This window comes from Theropithecus gelada, chromosome 5, assembly GCF_003255815.1.
Source record: "Theropithecus gelada isolate Dixy chromosome 5, Tgel_1.0, whole genome shotgun sequence".
Lineage (NCBI taxonomy): Eukaryota > Metazoa > Chordata > Mammalia > Primates > Cercopithecidae > Theropithecus > Theropithecus gelada.
In genome coordinates, this window is record NC_037672.1 from 106,181,471 (window position 1) to 106,208,620 (window position 27,150).

A 27,150-nucleotide genomic window follows, 5' to 3' on the forward strand; every position below is an offset into this window, starting at 1 on the left:
TATTTTTAGTAGAGACAGGTTTCACCATGTTTGCCAGGCTGGTCTCGATCTCCTGACCTCAGGTGATCCACCGCCTCGGCCTCTCAAAGTGTTGGGATTATAGGCGTGAGCCACCGCGCTCGGCCAAGTTCCATATATTTTTATCTTCTGTGCAGGTTTGTGTATCCACCACCACAGTCAAGATGCTGAACAGTTCCAACATGACAGGGAGTCCACCTGATGCCTTTTACACCCACATCCACCTCCCTCCCACCTCTGTCAACCACTTTTTAAGATTCTAGACTAACAAGATGACTAATATCCTAAAATATCCTGCAGTCTGCAGAGAAACTTGGAATAATGTACAAATTAAATCCATTACTTCCCATCCCTTCAGAAATTATCAAATAATCATAAAAGGCAGGATATTGAAATTGATGCAATCTACTGATTATATTCAGATGTCTTAATTTTACTAGTATTCATTTGTGTGTCTGTGTGTTTATATATTGTTTTGTTTTTGTCTTTTATTTTTATTATGTGTTTATATATTGTTTTATACAATGTTATCACCTGTGTAAGTCATGTACCCACTACTACAATCAAGATATTCAACAGTTCCAAAACACAGAGATCCTCTGTGTTGTTCTCATAACCACATCCTCCTACCTTCCCCCACCCCCACCCTCTGGCAGCCGTTTATCCTGGCAATATATATCCATTCCTAAAACTTCGTCATTTCAAAATGTTAGAAAAATGAAATCATATGGTATACAACCTATACGTGGCTTTTTTTATTCAACATAATATCCTAGCGATTTATCCCTCCCCACCTCTTAAACATAATGTCTTAAGTATTTCCTCCACATACATTGAATACCTCATCCAATTGGTATTATAATTTTTTAATCCTGTGATGGGCAGAATAATGCCCACCCTCAAAGATGTCCACATCCTAATCCCCCAAAACAGTTAATAGGTTATGTGGCAAAGGGGAAGTAAGGTAGCAGATGGAATTAAGGCTGCTAATCAGCTGACTTTAAAATAGATTATTCTATACTATCAAGGGGAGCCCGATATAGTCATAAGGATTCATAAAAGTGGAAGAGCAGCCAGTCCTATGCCCAGAGTCCCAGCTACTGGGGAGGATGAGGTGAGAGGATTGCTTGAGCCAAGGAGTTCCAGGCCAGTCTGGGCAATATAGCAAGACTCCATCTCACACAAATATACAGACAGACAGACATAAGTGTGGGAGAGAAAGACAAAAAAGAAAACCAGAGGGGTAGCAGTGTGAGTGTGAGATGGACTCAACCAACATTGCTGTCTTTGAAGATGTAAAAAAGGTGCCATGAGCCAATAAAAGCAGATGCCCTCTAGAAAATGGGAAACACAAGGAAATGCACTCTCCCCTAGAGTCTCCAGAAGGAATGCAGCCCTGCTGACACCTTGAATTTAGCCTAGTAAGACTCATTTTGTGCTTCTGATCTCTAGAACTGTAAGATAATACATTTGTATTGTTTAAGCCCTTGTGTTTTGCAGTTACTTGTTAAAGCAGCAATAGGAAACAAATTTAAACCATTAAACATAATTTTTAAAACTCAGGAGATAAAAAATATTCTATTACAGTTACCCTATTTTTTCTCATTCCATTGTTCTTTCTTTCTTTCTAAAGTTCCATGCCTGTTGTTATCATTTCCTTTGAAGAATATCCTTAGTCATTCTTTAAAGGTAGGTTGACTGGTAATTCTCTTAGCTTCCTTTGTCTGAGAAGAAATTAAATTTAAACCTAGTATTGTAACTATAATAAAATCATTTTTATAGCTTAAAAATGAACCAAATTTAAATATAAAATGAATGCATATCACTAATGCATAAAATGGAGATACAGAAACTAGTACTACAACTGGGCTATTAAAAGAAAAGGACTTAAAGAAAGCATGTCACAAATTCTACGATGAATGGAAACTGCAATTTGCTGTAACACAGCAAAATGAAAAAAGCTATTTGTGTGTAAAAAATATTTTAAGCAATAAATTAGACAATATTGAGAGACACTTTAAGTAAATACATAATGAATTTGATAAGACATTTCCTCTTGGAAGTCAAAAAAGAATCAAAATTGTAGTTCAAAATAGGAGTTGAATATATGACCAAAAAATCCTTTATGGTTCTTAACAGGATCTGAGATTATAATTTTATTTTATTTTATTTATGTTTTTAAGACAAAGTCTTGCTGTGTTGCCCAGGCTGGAGTGCAGTGGCACGATCCCGGCTCACTGCAACCTCTGCCTACCAGGTTCAAGCGATTCTCATTCCTCAGCCTCCCGAGTAGCTGGAACTACAGGTACACGCCACTATGCCTGGTTAATTTTTTTATATTTTTTGGTAGAGATGGAATTTTGCCACGTTGGTCAGGCTAGTCTCAAACTCCTGACCTCAGGTGATCCACCCACCTCAGCCTCCCAAAATGCTGGGATTACAGGCATGAGCCACCACACCTGGCCCCTGAGCTTGTAATTTTAGCCAGCTAAACAATGTGTTGGATTCTTACAGAAAGAAAGGAGGGAGGGAAGGAAGGAAACAGAAAAGGAAGGAAGGAAGAAAGGAGGGAAGGAAGGAAGGAAGGGAGGAAGGGAGGGAGGGAGGGAGGGAGGAAGGGAGGGGAAAGGGAGGGATGAAAAATGAAAGTTATTTTTAGTCAGACAGTAAAACAAATTATTTCAGTTGTGGAAATTTTGCTAGAAAATTATGAGAAAAAGACTAAAAAAGATATTTTACAAAAAGTGAAAGACCTTCAACTAAGCCATTAAACAATGGCTCACAGATTATAAGAACTTTCTAACAATACAGTATCAAAGATCAATTGATTAACAATTCAAAAAATTACAAGTACTTTTCAGATGATGTGATATAAGAGACAATGTCGGCTGGGCATGGTGGCTCACGTCTGTATTCCCAGCACTTTGGGAGGCCAAGGCAGGTGGATTACCTTAGGTCATGAGTTCAAGACCAGCCTGGCTACCATGGTGAAACCCCACCTCTACTTAAAAAAAAAAAAAAAAAAAAAATTATCCAGGCATGGTGGCGGGCACCTGGAAACCCAACTACTCAGGAGGCTGAGGCAGGAGAATCACTTAAACCTGGGAGGTGGAGGTTACAGTGAGCTAAGATCACACCACTGCACTCCAGTCTGGGCTACAAAGTGAGACTCCATCTCAAAAAAAAGACAATGTCTATTAATACTTTGGGTATATTTGTGTCTCAAAGGACTTCCAAAATTATGAAGTTTTATTAAATTGGAATTAAAAACATGTAAATTTCTGGAGTAGTTTTTCATCTTTTATAACCATCAAAGAAGAATTTGTGCCTGTAATGACAGATGGTGGCCCATCTATGTTAGGTAAAAATCCAGATTTGTTGGTATGAGAAGACAAGAGATTTTTATTTATTGCTTTGTTCCACTGTGTGATATGTACTGAAAATCTCTGTGCTCAGTTTTTTAAAGCACACTGTATGAAAAGTGTTATGGAGTACAATTACTTTAAAGTCATTTAGGGCCAGGCGTGGTGCCTCACACCTGTAATCCCAGCACTTTGGGAGGCCGAGGCAGGCAGATCACCTGAAGTCAGGTGTTCGAGATTAGCCTGGCCAACATGGTGAAACCCGGTCTCTACTAAAAATACAAAAAAATGGCCAGGTATGGTGGTGGGCACCTGTAATCCTAGCTACTAGGAAGGCTGAGGCAGGAGAATCGCTTGAGCCCGGGAGGCAGAGGTTGCAGTGAGCCGAGATTGCATCACTTCACTCCCATCTGGGTGACACAGCAAGACTGTCTCAAAATAAATAAATAAATAGCCGGGTGTGGTGGCTCACACTGTAATCCCAGCACTTTGGGAGGCTGAGGCGGGTGGATCATGAGGTCGGGAGTTCAAAACCAGCCTGGCCAAGATGATGAAACCCTGTCTCTACTAAAAATACAAAAAATTAGCCAGGCATGGTGGCGTGCACCTGTAATTCCAGCTACTCCGGAGGCTGAGGCAGAGAATTGCTTAAACCTGGAGGGGCGGAGGTTGCAGTGAGCTGAGATCGCGCCACTGCACTCCAGCCTGGGCTACAGAGTGAGACTCCATCTCAATAAATAAATAAATAAATAAATAAATAAATAAATAAATGTTATTTAGTATCTATACACTAATGCTATAAATCATTGCCAAGTTATGGAACTTTTGAAAGAAATAGAAGACGATGATTTTCGTAATCTTGTGTTCTCTGCCTGTGCTCACTGATAAGAGTTGTGGAAGAATTTTTAGAAAATACATTTAACTCCAATTTAACACGTTCCTGAATTGGAAGGAATATTCAATAATCAAAGACAAAATGATAATATGATTTATGTTTTCTCACAGATATCACGCTACATATAAACAAGCTAAATTTTAAACTCCAAAAGAAAGGAAGAGCTTATTTGTGATTTAGCCAGACAGGAACAACAATTTATGTTGAAATTGAAACTCTTCATAATAAAAATCAGCAACAATGACTTTATCCATTTCTTTTTTTTCTGTTTGAGACAGGTTCTCACTCTGTTGCCGAGGCTGGAGTACAGTGGTGCAATCTCAGCTCACTGCAATCTCTGCCTCCTGGGCTTAAGTGATCCTCCAGCCTCAGCCCCCCAAGTAGCTGGGACTACAGGTGCGAGCCACCATGCCTAATTTTTATTTTTATTTTTTGTAGAGACAGGGTTTCACCATGTTGCCCAGGCTGGTCTTGAACCGAGCTCAAGCAATCCACCCACCTCACCCTCCTAAAGTGTTGGGATTACAGGTGTGAGCCACGATGCCTAGCCAGAATGGTTTTACTTTTTAATGTGACTAAAAATTTTAAATTATATATGTGACTCACATTTTATTTCTAGTGGACAGCACTGATGTAAATATTATCCTTTGTTTTGGATGTTGCAACTATCTTCTCCTTGTCTGTTAACTTTGTTTTTGGTATCCTTTGCTGAACAAAATGCCTTACATTAATGTAGCTAAATCATCAATTTTTCACTTATTGTTTGTACTTCAATGGTTTAATAAACTTCACAAAGATAATTCTTTATTTTCTTCTACTGATTCTGAATACTTACCTGTCTCATTTAGGTCTTTAATTCATTTAGAGTCCATCTTTGTATAGTGTAATGTAAAAGTCCAGCTTTTTCTCCAGATGTGAGCCAGTTTTCCCAATACTACATTCTAAACAAGGCATTCTTTTCCAGTTTTTACCACATTTATTGTATATCAAATTCCCATATGCATACAGATCTATTTCTGAACTCTCCCTCTGTTCCATTTGTCTATCCTTACACCAGAACCACATTGCTTTTGCTTTGTAATATTCCTTAATAACTAGTAGGTTGAATCACTCATTCGTATGGTGATATAAATATATCAGCCTAAGACATCCCAACAAAAGTTTCTTTACTTTCGCTTTGCTTCATCTCAGCAGCTACAGAGTCTGGCCTTTTAAGTAGTATTAATAAATATTGCCATTAGAACTTTCTCTGACTGCCTTTTCTTTAAGGATGTTTTTCTTAGTAAATCTTCTAGAGCTGTGAAAGAGTAAAAACTCACCTGCTCATACCTGATAAACCACATAGATGATGAGCAAACCTCTACTGAGCACCTGCTATTGCAACTGTCTCTTGTATCAGTTAGAGTTCCTTGGCTTTCACTGGTAAAAATCAGTGGAGGAAAAGCTGAACAGCCAGGATTCAAGGAGAACCCGAATCAAGGTTGGCTATTCTAACCTTCTCTTACTCAGTAAGACATGAGTTCTCCTTCAAACTCTTCCTCTCATACCTGTTTTACTTTTTTTTTTTTTTTTTTGTAACTGGTTTCTTGAGAAAGGACAAATGTTTTACCTCTTTCTTACTATGTGGTATCTTCAGTCTCATATTATTGTCATTAATATTTATAATATTATCTATTCTCTGAGCAGCCCTTGCATCCTTCTCCTTCCCTTTTTGCTTGTTACCCAGAGTTGGCTTCTGTTGCCTGCAACTAAAGAATCATGATATAATTTTTTGGTCTCTTTTAATTAGTTTAGACAATTAGACTCCTGGACATTTCCCTGTCACACACTTTGTGTCACATGTGCTCGTTGTGGTTTATTCTTGACTGAATCTTTATGAAAGATACAAAATTAGAAGTTTTTAAAAAATGTTTTTTCCCTCTGCATTTGGTACGGTATAGGGATTAAGGCTGGAAATCAGAGTAGGGTAAGGGGCACGAAACACAAATAGAACAGACAGAATAAGAGGACAGAAGAAATGAAGGGGTAAGTTTTCTAAATATGTTGAAGTGCCCTCCCCTCAGAGAGATTAGATCAGGTAGAAGCAACAGTTTGAGAACTGATGTAAGGCTGAAAAACGGGTGCTGAGGGGTGGGGGTGAGGTGAGAAATGTAGTGTAGTGAATGGCCAAGGCTTTAAGGGTTTTTAAATCCTTTTGAGAGGAAAATGAATGTAAGGTCCAGATTCAGCAGAAAGTCTCGCAGGATTCATGGAAGTCCATATTCTGAGGGAATGGTGCTTGAGCCTACAACAGTTACAAGAATTTTCAGGAAGAATTTTGGTTTTTAAAAATATATATGAATTATTGCTTATATAATTTATTTTTATTTTCATTTTTTTTTTATATAGAGTCTCACTCTGTCACCCAGGCTGGAGGGCAGTGGCGTGATTCCAGCTCACTGCAGCCTCTACCTTCTGGGTTCAGTCGATTCTTGTGCCTCAGTCTCCCAAGCAGCTGGGATTACAGGTGCCTGCCACCATGCCCGGCTGATTTTTGCATTTTTAGTAGAGATGGGGTTTCACCATGTTGGCCAGGCTGTTCTTGAACTCCTGACCTCAAGTGATCCACCTGCCTCGGCCTCCCAAAGTGCTGGGATTACAGGCGTGAGCCACCGTGCCCAGCCAGAATTATTGCTTATATAATTTATATTTGGGGGTTGACATTGGTACATATAGAAGTCGGGGAGCAGGACATAAATGTGGGGAGGGGGGATCATTGGAGCTTAGGAGTGAAAGACTATTGTTTTACTTCAATATTTCCAGTCCCTCACACTGCACTGACACAAAAAGAACCCTCAAATGCTTATGACTAAATGGGTAAGTTGATGAATGAATAAATTAGCAAAAAATCAGGATCTGTGAGCTATTCTGAAGGATTTCAGAGATGCTGCAAATTTGCAAGAGTAGGAATGACCATGGAGAGAATGTTCTTACATAGTTCAGTTTAACTGAAATATTTGTGAGATACATACTCTGTGCTCTGCACCTGCACTTGGGGAAAATACAAAGACAAGGAACAGTCCCTACTCTTACATAACTCACAATTTTGTATGTGAACAGGGAGAAATTGCAATATTAATAGCAATTATATGAGACTGAAGATACCACATAGCAAGAGGTAAAACATCTGTCCTTTCTCAAGAGACCAGTTAAAAAAAAAAAAAAAAAGTAAAAAGGTATGAGAGGAAGAGTTTGAAGGACAGCTCATGTCTTATTGAGTGGGCCAACATCCAGGATGTGGAATTTGAAATACGCCTCGAGGCACTGGTAGAATTTCCAAAGACAAAGGTGTTTCACAAAGAAGAAAAAACAAAACGAAAAGCCTGGAGATGGGAAAGTATAGGATGTGCCTACAAGGGCAGGTTGTGGTCATATTAGGAAGACCTTGAATGCCACGCTAAGGAATCTTTATGTAACTGTAGGCACTGAAAATCACTTAAAGTGTCTGAATGAGAGAGTTACATGGTTAAAATCAGTGTTTTAAAGAAAATGTGCCTGTCAGAGTTTTGTAGAACCTTGCTGCTCAGAGAGTGGTCAGGGACCAGAAGCATGGGCTTTACCTGGGAGCCTACTAGAAATGCAGAATGTCAGGCCCCCATCCCAGACCCACAGAATCTAAACCTGTACAGTAGCAAGAGCCCCAAGCAATTCGTTTGCACATTAAAATTTGAGAACCACCGAGATAGAATATAATGGAAGAGGAAGACTTGACCTAAGAAAACCAGTTAGAGGACTAGGCCAAAGATAGCTGAACAAAGAGGGTGGCTAATGAGGGAGCCTGCAAAGGGAGAAGACAGAAATGACACAGGGCTTTTAGCCTGGATGGCGATGGCATATTTCTGCCTCATTTTCCTAATAGATTAATCCTCTTCCCTTATTCACTAAAGTCATTGTTTCCTGTTAATACATCTTTTCTACTTGGTTCTTCTATTCACTAGCAAGCACTGCTTCTTTCTGATTGGGCTCACAGGTCATAAAGCAAATGAGAAACTTTCTTGAGCCTCGTTCTTAAGGGATGCAGATTGCAACTACTGCTGTGCTATATGCTGGAGGAAAGAAATCACATAAAGCGATTAGAATGGAGAAAAAAATAAGTGAAACTATCTTCTCATGTACTTCAGGGTTTTCCTCCCTTCTGAGTTTAATATGAATCAAACAGGTGCGCATTCAAAGCATGCAAGTGTGTCTTCATCGGCTTTTAATCATCAGCTTGAAGAAAATTCAGATCTCTCAGAAAGAGAGAAAGGTAAACAGCTGAGCACTGTGACTCATTTACACTTCAAATATACTTTGAATTGGTTATTCCTCAATTAATCAAATAGCTGGTGTATCCCTAAAGTAGTATAAAGTGACACGCTGTGTGAAATCAATTTTTCTTTCCAAAATCATTAAATCCAGTAGCCTGTGACTACATCCCTGCTAATTCTGGTACCAGTCCTTTCATCCTCCATTAACTTTGGCACGCCTAACAGGCTGTCAAGAATAATTTCCCAGGACGTAAATAATTCAGAAATTAAAAATTAATAAATAATAACAGAGAACTACTGGGAAATAGGCTGGGTCAATTAGTGCGCTCTGCATTCTGTTTCTTCACAGCAGGGGGAGGCAGCCACATTCGTTACTTGAATCTTCCTTTCGATTCTGCGGTCTGATTTACAGCTCTTCATTACTGGATCCAGTCAGACGCAATTACCTCCATCACTATCTCAGTTCCTAACTTCAAAGAAACGAACGTTTTCTTGTCTGCTTTTTTTCTCCTTGCAGCAGGCTCAGCTTGACATCCCTGGAATTTCTTCCACGCAGACTAATTAATAAGTCTTCGACTTATCATATTCACTTCTCTTCTTTGATGTGCTACCTTAGTCAATCATCCCATTTAATTAGAATTTCAATGATAACTTTACTTATCTTGTGGCTAGATGTAAATTAAAATAACGGGATTTTAATTCTCTTTCGTATGGGGTTATGACATTTTGGAAGAAAAAGTTTCAACACAAACATGATATTATGTACTTTTTACTTTTCATGTGGGGGTGGGGGAGCATTTTGCAAAACTATTTTCTTCTTGCTACAAAACAGTATTGCTGTTGAGCAAGCAATAATGAAAATGCACTGGATTTTTCTATAGCATCCTTTCACCAAGCTTTCATAGGAAAACAGTTATCTTCATTTGCATAAATAATTGGAACAAGACACAGGTCATGGAACAAGACACAAAGGCAGTGGCTACGTTTTGGAAAAATAAAAATAATTTTTAAAAAAAGGATCTCCAGAAAGTCAAGGAGTTGACACACTAATCCTTTTAACTCCTTTTGCCCTTTTTTGTCAATCCATGCTATTTTTCCATTTTGATAAATTCTATAGTGGTTTTTCTAGAGTTCCCCAAAATACCACAAGGAAATAAAAAGGTTCTCCTAAGAACCCACCAAACATTAGTAAGGTATAAGATGTAACAGTGACGTGCAAAACTGGTTAATAAGGAAGAACAGAAGGCAGCATTTCATTTCTAGAAAAAAATACTAAGACCAATTATCTATTGAGCGGCCATGGTGTGCCAGCCTCAGCCACGTGCTTTATCTCCGTTAATTCCCCCAGCACACCCACAATATGGGATTCCCACTTCCATGTTACAGATAAAGAGACAGTCTCAGTGAGGTTAACTTGCTTTCTGAAGGTCACAAAGGCAGCACGTGAGGAGAAAGAAATCAAAAGACAAGGCACAAGAGAAACAATTTAAGCCTTTAAGCAGAGCATTTAAACCTTTCCGCCATCTGGCTTCAAACTGCTTGCCAAACTCATTCTCTTCCTACTCTACTACATTATCTCATCCAGAATAAAACTCCAGGCATGAGTTTAGTATCTACTGTATTATACCTTATTAATAATATATGCCTTATTAATACCTTTTTGATGGTTGCTTTAACGCTTATAGACATTGGCAGAAATTCAGTCATTGTGGTTATAAATACTGGGCATGTTTGTATATAAAACAGCATGGTGACCTCAGTCATTATAAATACATTGTTTTTAAATAGCAAGTACAAATAGAAAATCATATACTACATATACAAGATTTAGAAGAAGAAAATAAGCTTTGCTCAGATTTTCTTAATTTTTCCCAGGAATAGAATTATTAGCTGTTTCATTGGTTGCTTTTAAAAAGTTACTAACAATAGCAACATAAACGGGAATTGCACATAATTATTCTACCCTTAATCTCAATCATTCCCTTCCTCTACTCTAGTAACAATGTCCACTAAGACAACAAGCAGAGGTTACAATGACCAGTAGAAACTTAATTCATTAGTAAGATGTGAAACCACTGCATTTATGCCATTTTGAATCCAACCTTTCGGGGATTTAGTACAGTTGTTCTTTAACAATAGAACTTGGCTCATTTGCTACTTAAGACATGATTATTTAAATTAAAGTTAATTGGTTTCCTTACTCCCCTTTAGGGCTTTAGGCTCAGAACATTTCTATTAGAAAAATCTAATTTGTTTCAAATTCCTATTTCTAAAATTTACAGTGGTTATTTAGAGTGGCTTTGATATTTTAACTCTTTGTAGCAAAAGTTGTTGCTAAATTACAGCTCAAGCAAGCCATGACATATTTTAAATGTTTACACTGAACCAGTTAATCCTTTTAATACACAAAATGTAATGTAACTTCTATACAGTCTTGTGTTACATAATGACATTTTGGTCAATGACAGTCTGCATACATAAGGCAGTGGTTCCATAAGATTGTAATGGAGCTGTAACTTTCCTATCACTTAATGATGTGGTGGCCATCATAGTGTAACATGTTACTCACATGTTTGTAGTAATGCTGGTGTAAAAAAACTTACCATCCTGCCAGCTGTATAAAAGTATAGCATATACACTTAGGTACAGTACATAATACTTGGTAATGATAATAAACGACTATGTTACTGGTTTATGTATTGACTATACTACACTTTTCTCATTATTTTATTTATTATTATTTTTCTGAGACGGAGTCTCACTCTGGCACCCAGGTTGGAGTGCAGTGGTGTGATCTTGGCTCACTGCAACCTCCACCTCCCGGTTCAAGCCATTCTTCTGCCTCAGCCTCCCAAGTACCTGGGATTACAGGTGTGAGCCACCATGCCTGGCCTCATTATTTTAGAGTGTACTCCTCCTGCTTACCAAAAATAAAAAATAAAAAAACTTAACTGTAAAACAGCCTCAGGCAGTCCTTCAGGAGGCATTCCAGAAGAAGGCACTGTTATAATAGCAGATGACAGCTCCATGCATGTTATTGCCCGTGAAGACAAGATGGGACAAGATGTGGCAGAGGAAGACAGTGATATTGATTATCTTGACGCTGTGTAGATCTAGACTAATGTGTGTGTGTGTCCGTTTCTAACAAAAGGGCTTAAAAAAAAATTTAAAAAGAGAATGAAGCTCATAGAGTAATGATACAAGGACAGAAAGTATTTTTGTACAGCTGTACAATGTGTTTGTGTTTGAAGCTAAGTGTTATTAACAAAAAATCAAAAAGTTAAAAATTTGTTTTAAACTTTATAAAGTAAAAAAGTAACAGTAAGCTTATTAAGGTTAGTTTATTATTGAAGAAAGAAAATTTTTTATAAATTTAATGTATATAAAATATATATAGCATATATACACTATATATACTTTTCTATATAGTGTAAATATACACTATATATTTATATCTATTATTTATTATATATTATATACAGTATATATATTTGTATATTTATATATACTATATATTTATATACACTATATTTATATATACACTATAAATATATATAGTGTATATAAAGTGTGTAGTGTTTATAAAGTTTACTATATTGTATAGTAACGTCCATTCACTCACCACTCACTCGCTGACTCACCCAGAGCAACTTCCAGTCCTGCAAGCTCCCTTCATAGTCAGTGCCCTACACAGGTGTACCATTGTTTATCTTTTATACCATATTTTTCTTCTACCTTTTCTATGTTTAGATATGTGCACATACACAAATACTTACCATTGTGTTACAATTGCCTACACTATTCACTGCAGTAACATACTGTACAGGTTTGTAGCCTAGAAGCAGAAGGCTATACTATAAAGCCTAGGTGTGCAGTAGACTCTACCATCTAGGTTTGTGTAAGTACACTCTATGATGTTCACACAAAGACGAAACCACACATTTCTCAGAATGTATCTCTGTCATTAAGCAACACATGACTGTAATTGGCCTATTCACAAATAATCACAGGATTAATAAAGGAATTTTGTAAGAGATCAAGTAAAAAGATTAAAAGCAGGAAAATAGCGTGAACCAGGAGGCGGAGGTTGCAGTGAGCCAAGATCACACCACTGCACTCCAACCTGGGTGACAGAGTGAGACTCCGTCTCAAAAAAATAATAATAATAAATAAAATAATGAGAAAAATATACTATAGTCAATACATAAACCAGTAACATAGTCATTTATTATCATTCCCAAGCATTATGTACTGTATCAAGTCATTTATTATCATTCCCAAGCATTACATATGTATCACATTATGTTTGTGAGAATTCTAAGCTTTATAGAAAGGCTATATGTAGTTGCTCTGGTTGACAGTTCCACATGAGAGCCCAGCCTTTGAAGCAGCCCAATCCAGGCATTAAACTAAAAAGAATTCAGATAATTCCACCCTCTACCCCCACCCCGTGATGATTAATTTCTTTTTTTTTTTTTTCAGATGGGGTCTCACTCTGTCACTCAGGTTGGAATGCAGTGGTACCATCTCAGCTTACTGCAACCTCTGCCTCCCAGGCTTAAGTGATCCTCTCAGCCTCCTGAGTAGCTGAGACCACAGGTGTGCACCACCATACCTGGCTAACTTTTTGTATTTTTGGTAGAGATGGGGTTTTGCCTTGTTGCCCAGGCTGGTCTCACACTCCTGAACGCCAGCAATCTGTCCACCTTGGCCTCCCAAAGCCACTGGGATTACAGGTGTGAGCCACCATGCCCAGCCTGATGATTAATTTCATGTGTCAACTTGACTGGGCTAAGAGATGCCCAGAGAGCTGGTAACATTATTTCTGTGTGTCTGTGAAGGTGGTTCCAGAAGAGATTAGCATTGGAATCAGTATACTAAGTAAAGAAGATTGCCTTAACAGTGTTGGTGAGTATCATCCAATTTGTTGAGGGTCTGAATAGAAAAACATGTGGAGGAGAGTGAAGTTTCTCTCTGCTTAAGCTGGGACATTCATCTTCTCTGTCCTTGAACATCAGCACTCCTGGCTTTTGGGACTCTGGACTCAGACTAGGGCTCATACCACCAACTGTCCTGGTTTTCCAGCTTGCAGATGGCAGATTGCAGGGCCCCTCAGCCTTCATAATCACATGAGCCAATTCCTATAATAAATAAATAAATGTATATCCTATGGATTCTGTTTCTCTAGAGAACCCATGCACACCTTAGCTGTTCAAGTTACCCCTGAGTTGAGGCTCCAATCATTACATAGTAAAGGCAAACTATTCTCATTATACCATGTAGAAATTCCTGATCCATGTAATCAATGAGCATACTAAAATGGTTATTTTATGCCACTAAGTTTGCAATGGTTTGTTATGCAGCAACTGATTACCAGGAAAAATATCTTGAGATACAGTGATATGGGTACAGTATGCAACTGCAGTCCCAGAAAGAGAGTGGGGAATGGGGCAGAAACAATATTTGAACAAATAAATGGGTGAGAAATTTCTAAACCTCATGAAAGAGATCAAGATATAGACTTAAATGTCCCTATCAACCCACAGAATAAAAAGAAGAGCAAACCTAAGCATATCATATGAAAACTACTAGAAACTAAATCTAAAGAGAAAATGTTTTAGAGGACTACCAGAGAAAAAAGACAAATTCTCTTTAAAGAAGCAAAAAAATAATAATAATAATTTCTGACTTCTCAATAGATTATGGAAGTAAAAAAAAAATCCAATATAATTATATATTCAAAGTACTGAAAGAAAGAAAAAACAACTGCCAATAATGAATTCTATTTTTAGCATAACAAAAGCTGTTGGTGTCTTGTAACACATTCCTTCATTCTTCTTCTAATTTTGGCTTCATTTTTAGTCTACAGATTAGTAATCATAATCACATGTACAAAATCCCTTAAAAATTTTTTTTTAGAGACAGAGTCTCTCTATGTTGCCCAGGCTGGCAAACTTCAGCGGAAATGCAGTGGTGCAATCTTGGCTCCCTGCAACCTCCACCTCCCAGGCACAAGTGAATCTCGTGCCTTAGCCTCCTGAGTATCTGCAATTAGAGGTGCCTGCCACCACGCCCAGCTAATTATTGTATTTTTAGTAGAGACGAGGTTTCTCCGTGTTGGCCAGGCTGGTCTCGAACTCCTTGCCTCAAGTTATCCACCTGCTTTGGCCTCCCACAGTGCTGAGATTACAGGCGTGAGCCACCACACCCGGCTTAAATAATTTCATTTATTTTTTTAATCTCTCTTTGTTCTCTGTTCATTAATTTCTGTGTGCACTTACTACATATTTTACAAATTTTTGTGAAATTAAAATAAAGTGAACCTATCATACTTTTTTTGGCTTGGACTGGGAATCTTTGAGGTTTAACATTTGCTTATTTAAGGGTTTTTGGATAAAAGCTATTAATTGTAATGTGGTCAGATTTATTGGTCTTTTCTGAGTTTGTGCTTTTTGTGTCATATTTAAAAAATCCTTTTCTACTCTAAGGTCTATAAGATATTCACCTATATTTCCTAATAAATTAAAGCCTTATTATTGACTCATTTAAGGTTTTTTTTTTCTGTGTAGAGTGACTTAAGGATACAATTTTTTTTCTTTTAATATGTATAACCATTTTTCCCAACTTCATTTACTGAATAGTCACAAATCTTTCCCCACCAATCTATTACCTTTGTCATATACCAAAGTTTCATACATCTATTATTATTATTATTATTGAGACAGGATCTCATTCTGTTGCCCAGGCTGGGGTATGGTGGCACAATCATGGTTCACTGCAGCCTCAAACTTCTAGGCTTAAGTGATCCTCCAGCCTCAGCCTCCTGAGTAGGTGGGACTAAAGGCATGTGCTACAACACCTGACTAACTAAAAAAAAAAAAAAAAAATTGCAGAGATGGGCATCTCGCTATGTTGCCCAGGCTGATCTTTAACTCCAGGTCTCAGGCGATCTTTCTGTACCAGCCTCCCGAAGTGCTAGGATTAACAGGCATGAGCCACTGTACCTGGCTGTCTTTGAAGTTTTTAATAAGATCGCCATCTCTCTCTCAAGACTGATCAAGAAAAAATGCAAATACAAATTTAAAGAGAGGGAAAAATAGTATTATGGAACTGGATTAAGTATCTTAAGGGAAAACTACAATAACGAGACCACTATTCTTATCTACTGGGGTGGGCGAAGGCACGGACAGAGATGTAAACAACAATATAATGTGGCAAGGGCTCCCATCTCCTGTTCTCTTCTGCTCTGCAAAGTTTCTCTTGTCAGGAGATCGAGACCATCCTGGCTAACACGGTGAAACCCCGTCTCTACTAAGAAATACAAAAAATAGCCGGGCGAGGTGGCGGGCGCCTGTAGTCCCAGCTACTCGGGAGGCTGAGGCCGGAGAATGGAGTGAACCCGGGAGGCGGAGCTTGCAGTGAGCTGAGATCCGGCCACTGCACTCCAGCCTGGGCTACAGAGCGAGACTCCGTCTCAAAAAAAAAAAAAAAAAAAGAAATATAGAGAACATATTGCAAGTAAATATATTCATTTGTGCATTTATTCAAAAACCACATTTGTCTCTCTATGCAAGCTTCCATCTCAATGCCTGGCACAGAGACGAAAAAGATTTCAGAAGACAAAAATCAAAGGACTGGAAAAGAGGGAAGCAGTTGATGACAAGGTCAGGGGAGAAGCAGCTATTTGAGAGTGAGCAGAGGGAAGGATATAACCAGAGCCTTCCATCTGGTGTTGTGACAAAGATGGCAGTGATGTGAGGCCTGATAGAATTAATAGGCCTCACAGTTCAAGACAGACTACATGCCCTCAGTCACTTGCCTGCTTTCTTGATTTGCCAGATGGATTAGAAATCCTAGAAGGAAATTTGAGTGGGTATTGGGATATTCTACCCAAATCCTCTCTTCTGGGGCAATGCAGCTGCCTCACAGCTCTCTTCCTCACTGGACGTTACCTTCAGCTTCAGGAAAGTGCTTCACCCATGGTCAGGGAGCAGCATGCCAAGAACTGGCTGATGTGGGAGCACAAAGGCAGAGCTTCCTAGCTTGTTTGGGACAACTATGATGTTTATCCTAATTCCAGAGCTCCCTGTTGGAACAGCTGAGGCCTCAGTTGCAACCACGTTGTGAATCACCTGACCCCACCTTTCTCAGCTTCCTGGAGGTGCATTCTAAGAGTGCTCCCCATAAACCAACACTCAAGTCTCTCTGAGGTGTGTTTCCAGGGAGCCTAATCTAAGACTAAAAACTTAAAGGTCCCTTTTAGCATTCTCCCTTAGAGCCCAGGCAAAGAGTTCTTTACTTTTTTAGAGGTCATTAATCCCTTTGACAGGGTGATGAAAGCCAGGGACCCTCCTCTCAGAAAAATACACACGTGCACTTAATGTAAAATTTTACGTACTGTTTTAAAGGTTAAACTTTACCACCCATGAAAAGCCTCAAGTAGCTCTTTGTACATAATCATAAGATTAGCAATCATTTACTGAACACTTCCTCTCTATAAGGCCCTGTGCTAAGTGTTTTAACTTCATAATGCCTTTGATCATGACATAACACGGCAGGGTAGTTCCTAATATCTTCCTTTTAGAGATTTAAGGGCTTGCTCAAAGTAACACAGCTAATAATTAGCAGACACTGGATTAAAATCCCAATTTGTTTGTAAAGCTTGTGCTCTGAATAAATGACAAGGAAAGAGAAGGGAAGGTTAAAGAAGGGAAGGTCCTCGAAGGTCCCTTAACCATAAATGTCAAGAGTTGGGATTTAAACACAGGTCTAACGATAGAGCTGGAGCCCTTTAGATTAAACATGTAGCTTCCATGGAAACGAAGGAAGCTGACTTTGTCCCACCTCTGCCCTTTGCGGCTTGTCATTTGCGTTTGTTTCTACAGCGATTCCCAATAGATTTCTGCGTGGCCTTGATAGAGACAGCCAGTTTGCATCCCCGCCCACAGTGGGGCGGCAAGTTGCTTGCCGTACAACGTGGCGGTTCCCTGCATCTCCGCCCACGTCGGAGAGGTGCGTCGGCTTCCGTACAACACAGATTCGCACTCTCCGCCGTGCCGCTGGTTCTGACGCAACTTCCTGTCCTGCGCAATTCTATTTGACCTTTGAACTCGCAAAGGCATTTTTCTTCCTCTTCCGGGGACGTTGTCTGCAGGTATGGCTGCTGTTCTATTTTCCCTGTCTTTATTTCCTTCACAATCGGCTGCCATCCGAGGAGCTGAGGAAGCCTAGCGCTCTCAGGAGCATTCATTTGAGCTGGCGTAGGGGTAAGGGGCACAACAGGGAGGTTGGTGGTGAGGAAGTTCCTTTCTTTGATCTTCGGAAATCCCTTGTTCTTGGTGGCCCCTCCAAAGCCGCGAGTAGCCAGAGCTCACCACCCGGGAGTTTGCTTCTTTCCAAGTGCAGCGTTTGGAGACAAACGAGTTGTGGTTTGGCGGTCTGAGACTGGGAAATCGCCGAACGTTTTCAGATTTTGCACCCACGTTTCCACAGCACGCCTGTACACGTCCTTAGTCTTTGGGAGGGCGGGGACCGGCAAGTTCGGGTGGTGGTTTCGCTATTTGGCTTCTGTTTCCAAGGCCCACATCTAGGAAGAGAAAAATGTGTTAGAAGTTTCTATCTTGCTTTTGGAGATGCAAACAGAATAGTGGCTTCATAAATCACTCGCACTGACTTTACGTGTCAAGTTTTGGTGTCTGGTAGTTCTGTTTGAGTTTAATTTTATAGTGAGAGGCTTGTGACAACAAATGCAGGCTCTTTTAAATAACAAAATAATGTTATGAAGTGGTTACAAGGTGCGGAATGGGAAGACAATTAGTTCAAATGTTGATTATGTTTTACTTTGCGTAGTTCACTTAACGAAGTTGCTCATATGCATATCTGTATAACCGCTTTGCTAAATAACATCAAGTTGCCAGAAGTGGGAAGAAAGCAGGTGTCATAACCCAAGGAAACTTGTGTAATACCAAAATTAGTATTAAAGGGTATGCCTTTACGCAGGTGGTGCTTTAGGGCAAGACATTGAACCCTGATACATGTTCCAGGCATTGTGTTGGGAGGGATAGCTCACGTCGTTTAATCCTAATGACAGCTGTATAAAGTAGGCAGTATTCCCATTTTATAGAGAAGGAGGCTAGCTCCTTGCCCTGTGTATTCCCAATAAATGGCATAGTTAAGGATTGGACTTCAGAGTTCACTTCTTCTGCTCTTTGTTGAAAGCAGTGTTTCTCCAACTTGTCTCGTAGCCCTTTTCTGGACACCACTCCAAACAAAATCAGACTCTGAGTAAAGAGCCTGGTCATCACAATGTTAAGGAAGTACCACATTTGATTACCATCAGGAAAGCTAACGTTCTTGGCCTCTTGTTTATCAGTCACCTTTAAATACAAGTAGTTTTGAAAGGTGGAAATGTTCCATAAATAATACATCTTAATTTAAGGGTGTTACATACAAGGATTTGTACGTGAATGAAATAGACTACATAATGCTGTTTTGAGATTTTATCTACTATTACAATGGAAAGACTTGATATTACTCTGTTCTTAATTTAGGCACTCAGAATGGTCCAACGTTTGACATACCGACGTAGGCTTTCCTACAATACAGCCTCTAACAAAACTAGGCTGTAAGTATTTCTAAAAATTTTAAGTATATATTATCATTTACTCTACAAAATGCTAACCTATTGACTGTTTCACTTTCTAGGTCCCGAACCCCTGGTAATAGAATTGTTTACCTTTATACCAAGAAGGTTGGGAAAGCACCAAAATCTGCATGTGGTGTGTGCCCAGGCAGACTTCGAGGGGTAAGTGTACCTTTTACTTTGAGCAACCTAACAAGTCTTGAACTTGTTGAGCTTTCATCCCTTCATGATGGAATGAATCAAGGACAGGTTACCACTAAGAGGGTTGAGAATTACTAATCATCCATGAGCCAAATCTGCCAAGAACGTAGACTTTTTAAACCAATCTGAGAAATGCGGTGAAATGCCTTTCAGATAAATCAGTATACTATTTCCCTTTGTAACCTACTTTAAACTTGCCCTTAACACTTAACAAAATTTAGGGAAATTTCTGTTAAAGCATCACAAAATAATCTTAATGTTTTTCTTATGCAGGTTCGTGCTGTAAGACCTAAAGTTCTTATGAGATTGTCCAAAACAAAGAAACATGTCAGCAGGGCCTATGGTGGTTCCATGTGTGCTAAATGTGTTCGTGACAGGTAAGTTAAATGCTTAAATGGGCTTTCTTTAGCAGATTCTTGTGTGTGTATGTTACACTGTGTGCTAATCAGTACAATGGTGAAACAACTCATTTTAAACCAGTTGCATTCTTGAGAATCCTTCCTTCACTATGGATAATTGATGCTACACAAAGCAAGAAATGATATTCAGAGTAACAATTTGGGGACATATTTATGCTAGATGTGGAGATTAAAAGGAACTTGGTTTTGTTCAGGAGGTGGGTAAGAAAGTCTCTTAGTGGTTTGGACAAACATAGATGGAGTGTGGAAGGTGTTAAAAGTGTAGGAACAGAAGAGCTGTGTGTTCTCATGTGCCTGGAGCATAGGGTTTCAGGAGATGATGGACAACAAAGATAGAAAAGCCAGATTATGGCCAGGTGCAGTGGTTTACGCCTGTAATCCCGACACTTTGGGAGGCGGAGGCAGGCAGATCACCTGAGATTGCGAGTTTGAGACCAGCCTGACCAACATGGAGAAACCTCGTCTCTACTAAAAATACGAAAAGGCGTAGTGGCGCATGCCTGTGATCCCAGCTACTCAGGCTGAGGCAGGAGAATTGCTGGAAGCTGGGAGGCACAGGTTGTGGTGAGCTGAGATTGCGCCATTGCACTCCAGCCTGGGCAACAAGAGCGAAACTCTGTCTCAAAAAAAAGAAAAGAAAAGCCAGATTATGAGGGATTTTGCAGAATAAAAGGTAGATTAGCTTTATTTATTTATTTAGAGACAGAGTCTTGCTCTGGAGTGCAGAAAGGGCATTCCAGGCAAGGAAAGTACAGACTGATATGGTACATTGTGGGTGAAAATGGAAATGTACATTGGATTTAAGTCATGAGTTTTAAGCTGAGGAAGTTTGGCTTTTTTCCCCCAGCCTTTGGTTCTAAAACTTTGCTGAACACAAAATCAGATGGGCACATTTATTAAAAATTTATTAAAAATACAAATTCTCAGGCCTTATCTCCTGAAGATTTGAACTTAGGTTTACAGGATAGCCTAGAAGTTAGCATTGTTAGCTGTGATGCTGAGCAGGTCTACGTGTGGTCTGTGCTTTAAGTAAGTTAAGGGAATTTTTAAGTGACATCAGTTGTATGTGTCTCTGATAGGATCACTTGGGGGAGATTTGAAGAAATTAGAAAACCCAGAGTTTTGAGGCTAGGTTATTTGATAACCAGGGTTACCAATGGGAAATGGGGTGGGGGAAGGTTTAAGTTGAAGCAGGAGGAGTGCTTTACCTCTCTTGGTAACTGATTGAACAAATGCTAGGAAGACCTGCTTTTTGCTAGGTCCTGTACAACACTGTAATGATAGTGATCTGTAAAATGCACTCCCAGATGGAGGTTCAAAGACGAGAAAATCTTTCCAAATTTAATCTTCATAAACTGCCTGTTAAATAGGTGTGAAACTATTTTGTACCTTAATATACAGAAGGTAACTTGTCCAGTGTGCAGCTAGTGTATGGTGGAATTGGCCGTAAACAGGCTCTAAAATCCTAGCTTTTGGTGAGGTGTCTCTTGCTAATATCCCTTTACCTTTTAATTTAGTTTTTAGCACATAGCCCCTTCTGTGTTGTTTTTTACTGGGAATTTTCATAAATATGGTTAAAATATTCTAAGACGTTTTGCAAATCAAGAAATACCACTATTCCTGGATCCTAACAATAAATTAGAACTCTCATAAGTGGTCTCCTGTGGGGATGACTTTATAGTTTATCTTGACTGAGAAGAACAGATAACTACTGGCATGAAATTGAAGAATTATCCTGCTTTAAATGAATTTTAGCTTTTAAGTTTTACTCTGTATTTGTGGGCTTCCTGTAGTTTCCTGGGTTCCCTGATTGCTTTGCTTAGTTGTTTTACCATGTTTGCCTTCTCTATGCTAAATAAAAAATGAAGTTCATTTTAAAGAAATGATTAATTTGGTATTTTCCTTTCTAGGATCAAGCGTGCTTTCCTTATCGAGGAGCAGAAAATCGTTGTGAAAGTGTTGAAGGCACAAGCACAGAGTCAAAAAGCTAAATAAAAAAATGAAACTTTTTTGAGTAATAAAAATGAAAAGACTTGCTGTATGTATGATTTTTTTCTTTTTCTGTTATAATGTGTTAGTATACAAATTTTGCTTCTGTACGGTATTTGGAGACCCTGTAATTTTTAGATTACTTTTTCTTGTTTTTTTTTGTTGGTTTGGTTTGGTTTGGTTTGGTTTTTTTGAGACGGAGTTTCTCTTGTTGCGTAGGCTGGAGTACAGTGGCACGATCTCGGCTCACCACAGCTGCTGCCTTCTGGGTTCAAGTGATTCTCCTGCCTCAGCCTCCCAAGTAGCTGGGATTACAGGCATGCGCCACCATGCCCAGCTAATTTTGTATTTTTTAGTAGAGACGAGGTTTCTCCATGTTGGTCACGCTGGTCTCAAACTCCTGACTTCAGGTGATCCACTCACCTCGGCCTCCCAAAGTGCTGGTAATAAGGTGCGAGCCACCACACCCAGCCAGTGGGTTACTTTTTCTGAAGAAACAATTGGTGGTCACTGATTGCTAGAATTTTTTTGGTGACAGCTCTACCGCTGCATTGGAGCATAATGTCCTTCCCTTTGTGGGCTAAGACTTAGGGGTGGTTTGGGAGGAATGACCCTTCTATTTGAACCTTTAATATCCTTTTGATCTTTATTATAGTATCTCCTTTACATCAGCAAGTTTCACGGCATAGAAACCTGGGTATTCTAGTTCCTTGGAATGGAACCTTTTTAAGATTGTTTTTAAACCCTCTGTTCTTTTAGGTCACTTCAGTTCAAAAATGGTATCTTGGAGAGCTCAGAACTCCTTATTTAACAAATGAGTGAGCTACTGTATATAAAAACCTTGGGTCAAGGGTATAGTTTCTGATCTACATTGGATTTATTATCCAGACCAGAATATTAAAATTCAGACCTCATTTTTCTTGGGAACTATGTAGTGTTTTTGCCAGCTCAGACAACGTTTCACTCCTGCTGCCCAGCCTGGTGTGCAATCGTGACTTGCTGCAACCTCCACCTCCCGGGCTCCAGTGATTCTCTGCCCCAGCCTCCCAAGTAGCTGGGACTGCAGGTGGGCACCACCATGCCTGGCTCATCTTTGGTTTTTTTTAGAAACAGTTTTACTGTGTTCCTAGGCTGGTCTCAAAACTACTGGGCTCAAGCAATCTGCCTGCCTTGGCCTCCCAAAGTGCCAGGATTACAGGCATGAGCCACTCTGCCCAACTTGTTGGCTGGCAACTTTTTTTTTTTTTTTAAGTGGAGCCTCGCTCTTGCCCAGACTCGATCTCGGCTCACTGCAACCTCCACCTCCTGGGTTCAAGCAATTCTGCCTCAGCCTCCAGAGGTTTATAGGTACCCACCACCACACCCAGCTAGTTTTTGTATTTTTAGTACAGATGGGGTTTTGCCATATTGGCCAGGCTCGTCTTGAACTGACCTCGAGTGATCTGCCCTCCTCGGCCTCCCAAAGTGCGGAGATTGCAGGCGTGAGCCCCTGCACACGGCCAGGACCATCTCTTAAAGCCATAACAAGCTTATTCCAATCTCTGAGTAGAGAGCAGAGACCTTCAACCATCAGGGAATGCAGAAGCTGAAGTACCTGGGGAGTACAGTAAATTTTGACTATTTTCCTCAGTTGAGGAAAATGTATCTACTAACTGGCATGATGTAACTACTTAGCAGAGGAGAGTTACCTCTTATAAATAACGCTTTTCTGGCTGGACGCCATGGCTTACGCCTGTAATCCCAGTACTTCAGGAGGCCAAGGCAGGCGGATCATGAGGTCAGGAGATCGAGACCATGCTGGCTAGTACGGTGAAACCCGTCTATACTAAAAATACAAAAAATTAGCTGGGCGTGGTGGTACACATCTGTAATCCCAGCTACTCGGGAGGTTGAGGCAAGAGAATTGCTTGAATCTGGGAGGCGGAGGTTGCAGTGAGCCGAGATCGCTCCACTGCACTCGCCTGTGCAACAGAGCGAGACTCGGTCTCAAAAAAACAAAAAACCAAAAAGAACATGCTTTTCTTAGACCAGACTCAGTGTCTCGCGCCTGTAGTCCCATTCCCAACACTTGGGATGCTGAGGTGGGAGGATCACTTGAGGCCAGGAGTTGGAGACCACCCTGGGCAGCTCGCCAAGACCCTGCCTAAAAAATAAGAAAAAAATAAGAATACCTCTTAAGGTAAAAGGCAAGAAAAATAGGACCTCATAACACCTTTACCCCACTGCCAGCTAACTTGTTCTTGGTATATAAAATTTTTAATTAGCATTTTGCAGAAGAAGAGAGGAGTCACAGAACTAGTAAGTGGCAAAGCTGGCGCTTGAACTCACTTTTAAGAATTTCATTTTAACCACAGTACACCTGATTGGCTGTGTGCCTGACTCCACCAAATCTGTTTTAGTCCTCCCAGCAACTGCAACACCTTTATTCCTATTTTACTGATGAGAGAAGAGACAGAGGTTATAGAAAACCCAGAGCCATTTGTACTGTTGGTAGGATTTTTGCAGCTGTGTTGGTGAGTAAGTCTAATGATCGGGCACCCTGATAAATGCCAGCAGAATCAATGATAGCTGGGATTCCTGTTGTCAACATTCATAGTCTCAAACGATTGAGATCCGTTAGCTTTCCCCAAACACCTGCCAATCCCAAAGATTGTTAAGCAACCAGCATAGTAGAATTAATTATCTTGTATAATACTTAATCACAATATTGAAAATATTATAAAATGGGGATAGAATTGAAAAGCTTGAATTCTAAGGCAGATTTACATCACTTCCTCATGATTTAGGCTTACATATACTGCACCAAGCAGTTTTGTGATCATGTTTTATTGTGTTTGATGTAACAATCTAAAAAGTGGCACTTTCAATAATGTGCCTTAAAACTTAAATTCAATTAATTGGCTGCTCTTTAGGCCAGTCTAGTTTTTGAAAGGTTTGAGATGTAATTTCTGAAAAATTGCTGTGGAGGGGAAAGCCTATTTCCCACCCCAGCCTGAGTTCTTGCTGGTGGAGGGAGGCTTCTCCCTCTCCTTGCTGCTGCAAGTTAGGTACAACAACATGACTGGCTCTAGCTGGTGGGAACTATCAAGTTTCAGCAAAATACGAAATGGGTGAACTTTGAGAAACATAAGGAAGTGAAGGAATTGAGGTGTACATTCTTTTCAAAGAATTCCTTGTATGTTAAATTGTTTTAATTACAAACATCTTTGTAGACTTTGGAACGTTTGGAAAAATAGAATGATAAAAAAATCTCAAGTTCGCTACTTAGTCTTTGTATTATTTTTTTGGAGACAGAGTCTCACTGTGTCACCCAGGCTGGAGTGCGGTGATGCGATCTCAGCTCACTGCAACCTTTCCCTCCCGGGTTCAAGCCATTCTGCCTCAGCCTCCCGAGTAGCTGGGACTACAGGCGCCTGCCACCACATCTGGCTAATTTTTGTATTTTTAGTAGAGACAGGGTTTCGCCATGTTGGCCAGGCGGGTCTCAAACTCCTGACCTCAGGAGATCCGCCTGCCTCGGCCTGCTAAAGTGTTGGGATTACAGGCTCGAGCCACCACGTCCAGCCACTACTCAGTCATTTGTGATAGTTGGATGTTTTTCTTCCCATCTTGTTTTCCAGGAATAAAATAGATATTTTAAGTAAAAACTGGAAGCCCACTGCATATATAAACTTTCAACTCTTTTTTTCCTCCCACATAACCCCTGTGATTATATTTCTTTTCAAAGAATATTTTAGTAGCTGCATGCAGTATCAAATTCACATGCTATAATTTAGACATTCCCTTTATTTTGAACATTTGGGCTATTTCCAATTTTTCTCTATTTTAAAACATGAGCATTCTTATGTATCTGATTATTTCACTTACACTGAATTATTTCTTAAAATTCACAAGCTGGTGTTGAAGTTCAGTATTTAGAAGACAAAGAGCATTGATTGGTGTTAACATAGTAACAACTCTGTCCGAGTGACCCAGATGAATTCTGTAACTTCTGGGTTTTCATTTTTGTAAAAAGCAAAATGAAGCTCTTACTGAATCTAGTTCTAGGTGTGTGACAAAGTATTCTTGATAGGTTCCTAAAAAGACATGTGAATGTAGTCAGTGGTCTTCTTTTTAAAGTCTAATATTTCTCCTTCCATTGAATTGCTTATAGATTCTGTTACAAGGTTGAAAGGGTTCTTTTAACCTTAAAAACATTAAATCTCCAAATGTTTAAATAAGCAAATCAAGTTTGTTTTAGTAACTTAACAACATCCTATAATCTTTACCCTAATGATTAAGAGCTTGGGCTTCCAGAGTTTTGATAGTCAGGGCTATGTCCAACTTTCACTGTAAACTATGCATCTTCAAACCAACTAAAATCACATAATCCTCACAGAATAAGATTGTGAAGCAGTTCTGAATGTTACGATTTTTCTCTAAAGTAGATTATTTATTGCTGGTAATAATTATTCTGCCATTATTAGGTCCAATAGTACAAGTTGGTGTGTTGGAGCTACCTCACCTCCGCTTGCGAGAGCCAGTTGTGGGCATCTCTTTCCAGCTTTGCATCCAATGACGTCTGGTTGGCACCTTGAGACTGTTACGGTGAGAGTATTAACACCTCAGCAAATGCTACAAAATCCTGTTTTCCCCCAGAGAGCTGGAGGTTAAATACTACCAGCACATCCCTAGATATTACTCAAGTTATAGTCTGTGATCACAACTACTATAGTATGCTCTTGGTACCAGGAGCTCTGATATATATCTGGTACATGTTTGATAATGACTTGTACTTTACAAATTTTTGTTGTAAGTACTTATTAATACTGTGATTCTGTAAAGAGTTTGGGGTTTGATTTTATAAAATCCAAAACAAGCCTTTGATTGAATCCAGTTCTCTGTGTGACCAGTTCTCCGCATGAATGGAAGGGAAAAGAATTAAAAATCTTGCAAAGGGGAAAGTTTCATCTTCTTAAAAACTAGATGTGGTAAACAGTATTCTAAACCAGGTGTAGAAAAGCTAACACTATCTGGCTGGACACGGTGGCTCACGCCTGTAATCCTAGCACTTTGGGAGGCCGAGGTGGGCGGATCACGATGTCAGGAGATGGAGACCATCCTGGCTAACACGGTGAAACCCTGTCTCTACTAAAAATACAAAAAATTAGCTGGGTGTGGTGGCAGGCGCCTGTAGTCCCAGCTACCTGGAGGCTGAGGCAGAAGAATGGCATGAACCTGGGAGGTGGAGCTTGCAGTGAGCCGAGATTGTGCCACTGCATTCCATCCTGGGCTACAGAGCAAGACTCCGTCTCAAAAAAAAAAGAGAAGTTAACACTGTCTTTATGAATTTCATTTC

General features: G+C 39.6%; 2 protein-coding genes across 5 annotated transcripts in view; one reads left to right on the plus strand and one right to left on the minus strand.

Moving 5' to 3' along the window:
- Nucleotides 1–17,555, minus strand: part of LOC112625112 — an 81,397-nt gene extending 63,842 nt beyond the window's left edge. Inside the window, exons 1-2 of one of the 3 annotated variants that reach the window (XR_003119527.1) lie at nucleotides 17,406–17,491; nucleotides 5,896–6,023 (exon numbers count right to left, since the gene is read on the minus strand). Coding sequence is in view for 1 of the 3 variants with exons in the window: in XM_025386328.1 (XP_025242113.1) it covers nucleotides 17,406–17,428 (23 nt within the window). In the remaining 2 variants the exon portion in view is untranslated. Of the gene's footprint in view, nucleotides 1–5,895; nucleotides 6,024–17,405 lie in introns of all 3 variants that reach the window. The other 2 variants (XR_003119526.1, XM_025386328.1) reach the window with 2 other exon arrangements.
- Nucleotides 17,556–17,658: 103 nt separating this feature from the next.
- On the plus strand, nucleotides 17,659–26,755 carry RPL34 (ribosomal protein L34). Of its 2 annotated transcripts, XM_025385549.1 has the most exons (6): nucleotides 17,659–17,715; nucleotides 19,112–19,185; nucleotides 19,266–19,365; nucleotides 19,678–19,781; nucleotides 21,734–21,861; nucleotides 26,279–26,755. In XM_025385549.1, the coding sequence occupies exons 2-5, from the start codon at nucleotides 19,121–19,123 to the stop codon at nucleotides 21,816–21,818; spliced, it is 354 nt and encodes a 117-aa protein (XP_025241334.1). In that variant the 5' UTR covers nucleotides 17,659–17,715; nucleotides 19,112–19,120; the 3' UTR covers nucleotides 21,819–21,861; nucleotides 26,279–26,755. The 2 variants fall into 2 exon arrangements, with proteins under 2 accessions (XP_025241334.1, XP_025241333.1); XM_025385548.1 differs by lacking the exon at nucleotides 26,279–26,755 and having other exon boundaries at nucleotides 21,734–21,864.
- Nucleotides 26,756–27,150: the final 395 nt, after the last annotated feature.

Coding starts and splice junctions, on each gene's coding strand:
- RPL34 (XM_025385549.1), top strand. CDS start 19,121: ATGGTCCAACGTTTGACATACCGACGTAGGCTTTCCTACAATACAGCC. Junction 19,366..19,677: donor GCCCAGGCAGACTTCGAGGG/GTAAGTGTACCT, acceptor TTTCTTATGCAG/GTTCGTGCTGTAAGACCTAA. Junction 19,782..21,733: donor GCTAAATGTGTTCGTGACAG/GTAAGTTAAATG, acceptor TTTCCTTTCTAG/GATCAAGCGTGCTTTCCTTA.